Source organism: Pleurodeles waltl, chromosome 3_1 (genome assembly GCF_031143425.1).
Source record: "Pleurodeles waltl isolate 20211129_DDA chromosome 3_1, aPleWal1.hap1.20221129, whole genome shotgun sequence".
Taxonomy (NCBI): Eukaryota; Metazoa; Chordata; class Amphibia; order Caudata; family Salamandridae; genus Pleurodeles; species Pleurodeles waltl.
Window position 1 is genome coordinate 734,502,240 of NC_090440.1, and position 7,864 is coordinate 734,510,103.

Sequence of the window (7,864 nt, forward strand, 5' to 3'; positions counted from 1 at the left end):
ACGACAACCCTGAAAGATGGGCCCTTTAGTTCACGCGGCCTGCAGTTGGTCCACCTTGATATGCAACAGCTCTGATACAATTAGCCATTTACAGATGATCTCTGCTGAATATTTTGCTGACACATTCGTTTTTAGCACATTAGTGAACTGAGGAGGCCTGAAGGGTCATTTCATTTTACTTTCACCTGTTAATTGGTCATTGGAGTCTGATGGCATGTGAGGATTTCATTTGGTATTTTTACTTAGCAGAACTTCCGGTCTATTTCCACCATACACACATAGCCCAAATCCACGTAACACTGTGCTGCAGAGGCCAGTGGTAACTGGCAAGACCTTCAGGGAAAAAGTATGGAAATATACATCTGCCATGTTTGGATTTAAACATGCAAAGGAAACTTGCACAGATTTTGCATGCTTAAACCTTTTCAGAACAAGACCCTCAACTGCTATCAGCTAACAGTACCAGAACTGCCCTAGCATGCAGCAGCTCTGTTATTCATTCTCTCTCTCTCTCTCTCTCTCGCTCTCTCTCTCTCTCTCTCTCTCTCTCTATATATATATATATATATATATATATATATATATATATATATATATAATTTACATCAGACTTTTCCCTTTCACACCTGTTTTCTATATGTGTCCTGATGAAATTCAACTGGTGAACCTAATGATTAGAAATGCATATAGGGTGACAAACATAACTGCAGCCACAGTACCTCTTTCAGAACAGTCATTCTTCCATTATGAAATAGATAAGTTGTATGTAGAACATGCGGTGGCTCATAGGAAGGGATCAAGGAAGCGAGATGCATTCACCAACTCTCATGTTTTGTCCTATCCTGATAATCTATTCATCTGGTCCATAACATAGTCATATAATTTGACCACAACTGGTCCTTCAGGCTTCAAATCATCACATCCTTCCACAATTAACAATATTTTCCTAAAATAACACTCTTTTCACTTATACCAATTTCATCACCTTAAATAGAGGGGATGCCCTCTTCAAAATGGACAAAGGAAGCTCCTCTTTCATTGGGATTTTTACAGACTCACTAGGTAAACTTGAATTAGTACAAAACAAAGCAGTAAGATCTATTTTTAATCCCAAAGCATAGGCTCCTAGGCAGTCAGCCCTGTTTATCCTTTTGTGGCTGCAAGTTTCCTCCAGAATTCAATTCAAGTCTCTGTATCCCCCATAAGGACTTCTGGTACATGAGCTTAAATTTATACCTAATCAAGGGCAGAAATATGCATCCTTCTGTTCATTAAGATCAAGTAACCTACTGAAGATTCTTCGACTTGAGGAAAAAAAATTCAATTTGGTAACTGGTCTCTGTAGTGTCAGGGATCTGCACACACTCCCTAGCCACGCTTGGAAAGCTGAAGACACCGTCTTCCACACGGGCCAAACATAACTTTTACACAGAGCATACTCCCTCACACATACATAACGCAGAATATCAACACGAAAATGGGGAACCCAGATGTAAGATGTAAAATTGTTCAGCCACTTTAACTGTGCAAAAAGGCTGCCCTGGCCATTAATTGTAACATTACCCAAATGTCATCAAAATTGAGCCTACGAAGAACACCAGCGGGTCTTCCTTTTTCAAATCTGGTTTCCTTATCCACTCTACAGCAAGCATGTGTTCAAACTATAAAATGAATGAGCCCCCACAACATACTTAGTGTGCATGTACTTACTTATACATAGCATTCACAATAAAGCATACTAGATATTTTAATAGAAATCATTCACCAGGCAATTTCGCAAGTTTAATTAAAGCCACCATCTGATAGAGAAACCATAGGACAGAGCCCTATGTGGAGGTCTTAGATGCACATTTAATGCGTGACCTTTGAAAACTATCACATCAGGCAGTTTTGATCACTCATTTTACCACATTTGAATGATTTAATTTGCCTTTGTCAATGTCAGCCTTTAATCCAGTCCATTAATCCTCTAGCCCGCCTTCCTCTAACAGTCTTACTGTAGGCCTTTTCAATAGTGGTCCTGGCCTTAATAGCGACAGATAGATGTGAAAATGAATAGCTAATGAACGCACAAGCAATATGTTGTAGAGATTAGAAAAACAACGCTGGAAGGGCTGCCAGAGCCCCCAGTATCTCAAGACACATAGTAAAGACACAGTAGCTTCTCTGACCCACATTTACTGCAAGTTCATATCCGCTGTTTTAAACAATGCTATGAATAACTAGACGAGATTTAAGAAGTGTATTTTTTTATTTAAATGGCCCTCCAGCCAGGACACAAGTGTCATACGGAGAATAAAGAAAAAAATGAATATTTACTAACCAAAATTAAATCAGCGCTGCAGTAGAAAATGTGACTTCACTACATATTGCTGAATACCATCTCCAGCATTATACATTTGTATCAAAAGTTACTGTGGCTACCACAACTTATCAGAATATTGTATCACAGAAAATGTGTCATAAGAAATGGCTACCATTTTTAACAATAAACCATTTTTATTGAATAAAACATACATAAAACATACTTAATAGAAGCACCTCCATTACTCAAGTTTTTCTGAGGTTTTGTAAAGAGCAATCTCCACTTGGAGTCTCATGATTCTAAAACATGAGGTGACATCTTGAAATACTTGTTCTAAATGTTGTAGACTCAGATCTTCAAGTTTCTCCTGTGAGCCAAGAAGAGTATGGATAATTCTTATTTCAAGGAAAAGGTTGTTCCATGGTTGGGCAGCAATTGGAGGAAAGGCACACTTCTACCCTGCCATGGCAGTATCAAAACACTGTAAGATGTCCGGCGTCTTCAGAAAAACCTAATTCGCTATGGGACCCTAGGATGGTAGTATAGGATTGAATTTGACCATTTGATCTCAGAGAAATTTGGATTTTATCCTGCCAGGCTGGTGAACCATGCAAAGAACTTTACATTTGGTGTACTTCTCTTGAAGGACATTTCGGTGACAGACCTAAGACTGTTTGAGATGCCCGAGTGTCAAATGAAACAACTTCCTAAAATAAAGCACCTTCTCACTGTATGAGAACAGGATCAGCTCCTGCCCAGAGAGAAATTAATGCCAGACCTCAGCTGAACTATTGAAGATTAAAATGATTAATATTTAGGTTGGATTTAGCTTCATTAAGTGTAGCTGTGTATATCTGCCATCAATGTGTATTCTTTTACATGAATAATGTTTTCCCATTTCAGACAAAAATAGAAATGTAAATTTTGTGTGTAATTGAAAGCAACATATACGTGCAACTTTTGCTGCAAATGTATAATCTACACACTTTTAAGCTATGAATTGACAGCAAAAATAGGCATTCCCAGGGAATGTCCATTGAGTGACCAAAGCTGAGTAATATTAATGAGGATCTACACCCACAGCAAATCCATCTGCATCTTTGGAGATTAAAAAGACAGAAGCTCAACATTTGCTCTTGATTTTAATGTGTCACAAGTTAGGAATCTTATTTATTGAACGAGACATTGTGAATTTTCCTTTTATATTTCGTAAGACCGTAACATTTTTTCCCATTAGAAATATTTGATTTCGTAACTGCAGTGTTTGCATCTGCCCCTGTACACTTTCCACAGGCAGGACTGGCAGACGTCTTGGGGCCTGATTACGATCTTGGCGCATGCGATACTTCGTCACAAACGTGGCGGATTTCCCACCAGCCATATTACAAGTTCCATTATATCCTATGGAATTTTTAATATGGTGGACGAGATATCTGTCACATTTGTGACGGAGTATCTCCTCCACCAAAATCATAATCAGGCCCTTTGTCTTAAGCAGTCAGCATGGAAACATGCTTTTTTATGGTGAAAAATCCCTTACTTTGCTAGTATGAAGTATACTTACCACCATCAAAAAACATGATAAACGTTTTAAGAAAAACATCATTAAAAGAATTTCGAATAGTTTGTACACCAAACCAGAAAATATCAGTTATTTGGGATTTTAACCTGGGAGTAGAGTCCCTAAAATAAGACTAATTACTTGAGTGTGAAAATTATTTCATCTAACTGACCAAACCCACCGCACACAGGCACAGATGTTCCATGTACATACATTTTACCCAGAAGGCATTTAGTCAGATGATATATATGGTGCCAAAAGCCCATATAGGTGCACATAACCTTGGAATTGCAGTTTAAACCCAAATATGATCAGACCATTCATTGATTATGTTCAATATCATGAAAAGTGATCCATATAAGGCACTCTCAGCAAACAGTTGCACTCACCCATCTGCTTCCGACACCATGACAATGAAAACTAGACTCCATTTTCATGCAAGTATAACTGTGTCCAGAGGAGGCCAACATAGGAAATAGTCAAGCCCAGTGCCTAGAGATAACTATCTTAACATTGTTATGATACATCAGAGTTACTTGCCTTAATAGAAACCAAAGCAAGGCCAGGCAATGGCACAACAATAAATTGGGCAAAAGGAAGAAATGGCTTACACCCTGGAACGTGTATGGCAATGCTCCATCAACAATACAGGAAAGATCATACCAAATAGAAGACATTACCAAGCAGTCTATAGTAGAAAAAGGACATAATAAAACAGCTACATTAATAGGGCAAGTAACTGGGCAAAATAAAGTAATTCACACTTTCCTGGTGCAAACTAACCTGGATGCCTCAGGTGTGACTATACAACACAGAGAAAACCTCTATCAGTATTTAAGCCCCCAAATCACAAACAGCTGAGGAAACATAACAAATAATCCAATAGAAGGTTATCATTTAAACCAGCAGTTGATCCACTTTGTTGATTCGTCTTTTTCTTTAGACAAACACGTATGATTAGAAAATAAGTAAGGAAACTGGGAAACAACATAAAAGCCTTGATTTGCAGCGGAGTCCAGTTTCCATCATATATCAATACACTTACCCCAAGAATCATGGAACTCATAAATGTATCCGAGGCTAAAGCTCATGCACCAAACTACCTGAAGCAGGCTGTGGTCATCCTATGCCTGAAGAAACCCACTTCAGCCCATCTGCAGATCTTCCATTCCTAAGTAATATTCTTGCAAATGGCAATACAAGGAAACTGTAGAAGTATGTGGCAGACAAAAAGCCGCTTTTACACTACTGATCAGAATTTAGAGTAACAAAAGTGCAGTGCTTAATTTGTAAATAAAAAGGTGCCGGTGCCCAAAGTTCTCCTCTGAAACTCGCGGCTGCTGCAATTAAATGTGCGAGCACGGAATTCTGAGGCAGCGTTAACCTAATACCACCTTGCGCCTCTTCAAACCATTTATAGCCACTCTCTGCCCCTTCAGCTCACTCTTCCATCTATCAGCTTTCTTCCTTTGTGACTCTTTTTTGTTTTTGTCTTCCTCTGTCTTTCCCATATGCGTCTTTGTGCTCACAGTAAATGCCTGATGCAGAAAAATAAGTGCTGGCCCTCAATGGAAACCTCCGGCTCAAATTAAGCACCACAAAAGGGGTAGAAACTAGGTAGTTTTCATTTGAGAGGGCATGCTCATCACTTTGGATGAGGAACCACCAATATGACCCATTCTTTCTTTGCCTTCTCAATGAAAGTTGGAGCTCTCTAAACTGAGTTTTACTAACCGCCCACTTGATCATTGCTTTTCCTTTCGGCTAGATCAGTTGTTCTCATTATGACTACCAGTAATTTGATTTTATTGTATTGGCGTCTTTTGTTCTTCCATACTGTGTTCTAAGTTGATACACTCCTTCACTCCTGCTGTTTGCTACAAACTTACTGCTACTGTCCCCCCCCCTTAAGGATCTCCTCAGAATTTCACAACTTTATCTTGTTATAGAGTTTCGTTAGAACGATGCAATTGTATAATTCTCTATAAGTTTGCAAGTCTTACCTCTCCCAGTGCTTGTTTTTAACGTTCAATCAGCTCATTTCCATTGTAATTTGACCCCTGTAATTATCATAGTCTGTATCCTCCCCTCAAGGCTCTCTCTGTATGCCATGCCTGCTTATTTTTATTCTCCCATGTTAGTTTGCTCTGGGTACTTGACTGTTTCATCTTTAACCTTGCTGTTAACTGTTTAGTGGTTAAAAGTCTTTGGGCCATTTTCGCACTGTACACAATTGCAAATCAATAAATAAACACATTAATATGATTTCGTTTTGTTATTATTCAACACTGGGTGGCCTAACTCAACTTCGGTATTAATAATAACATGGTACTTAGTTCTTGAACAGTTAGTTCTTCAAGCTCTCTAGATAATGTGTGACCGAAACGTTGATTTAAAAGCAATCGTCTGTTAAAATACAAATATTCTAAGCTCTAACTAAATACTAAAGATTGAACGTAAATATTTTAATATATCATCGGAATTGTTTTCTAAAAATTGCTTATGTTTCCCCTCTTTTCTGCGATAGCAACTGCATTTGCCTCCAGACTTGTCAGACACAGTGAGCCGTTCAAGCAAACAGGATCTGGCAGAATCTGCCAAACTGCTGAGCTCAGGATGTGGCGCTATGGCTGCAGGCAAGAAGCACCTGGACTTCTAGTGATTTCTACTTAACATATTCATTTAGCTTATTATGGCGTTTTAATTATGACTGTTAATGATTTATGTAAATATTTTTCTTAATTATTTGACTCAGCACTCCTTAAAAATATGTATTGTTAAATGCTTTCATTTTTTTCTACTTATTTGCGTCTTTCTCATGACATGAAAAAATGCCGGAATGCATAACTAGAGTGATACATGTATGTTAAATAGGGTGTAAAGCAACATTCATTTCTGTAATTTTGAAAGTCTATTTTTAGCCAAAGGTTTATTTAGAATTTGGTTCTGGCGCCTCTTAACCATTACGTGGCCCTATTTAACACCGAACAGTATTTTGTAATAAAATTTGACTTTGAATATCAAAATGAATGGTCACTTGCCAATTTTGTCCTGGTGATATCAAATGTAAGAAGAAAGGTACCGATTGACTAAGCACCGAGTGTATATCTCTGTGTACATGCTGGTATATATATACATATATGTGTGTGTATATATATATATATATATATATATATACATATATATATATATATATATGTTAGCATGTATGATGTTTATATATATATATACACACACACACACACACAATGTTAAATTGACATTATATTTAGGGTGAAATGGAAGTAAAAATGTACCATTCTAAACTAAAAAAAAAAACACAAATGTACTAGTTATTATGAAATGAAGTAACTATAAATACTTTGGAAAAATAGACACCAACACCCCTGCTTTTTAAAAAACGTACTTTCCCAATCCTGTGGGACTCCCGCAGGAGCCAGTGGGTGGTTTGCATTGGCTCCCACAAGATCCTAACACCCCCAAAACCCCTCCTTTTTTTAATTTGACCCGGGAGGATGACCCTCTGGGACACACCCTGCCCAGTCAAGGTCCCAGGGTCAGGTTACCAGTACCCTGCCCTCTTATACCTTATTTTGTTTTTATTTTCAGGACAGGGGGACCGAGTACCCAAATCTTTTCATGGCGGCTGCAACTTTTTAGTTCAGATTGTGGCCAGCCAATCAGAGTGCCAGCTCCCGCTGAACTCGTGGGGAGCCTGCCATTCCTGTCAGAGCGAGGTCGTCAACAGAAAAAGAAGGCATTTCGGCCAACTGGATCACTGTATTTTTTTAAAGTTGTGTGTCCACAGGATGCAGGCAAGACACATGTAAACCCAACTATCCAGATATCTGTAAATTTTGAATTTTAATATCTCAAAAACTACTAAACAAATTTGCACCAAATCACAAACATAAAGCTTTCTGGATAATCTAGCCTTCTGCCAAATATGGTGTAGTTCTGGTCGGTCATTTTCACTGTAGTAGTGTTCAAATATCTCA

At 38.2% G+C, this 7,864-nt stretch overlaps 1 protein-coding gene across 1 annotated transcript in view; it reads left to right on the forward strand.

The window, feature by feature from the left end:
- Positions 1-6,892, forward strand: part of ELP4 (elongator acetyltransferase complex subunit 4) — a 1,051,499-nt gene extending 1,044,607 nt beyond the window's left edge. Inside the window, exon 10 of the mRNA XM_069223479.1 lies at positions 6,394-6,892. Coding sequence (XP_069079580.1) covers positions 6,394-6,525 — 132 coding nt within the window. The 3' untranslated portion in view covers positions 6,526-6,892. The remainder of the gene's footprint in view (positions 1-6,393) is intronic.
- The last annotated feature ends 972 nt before the right edge of the window (positions 6,893-7,864 follow it).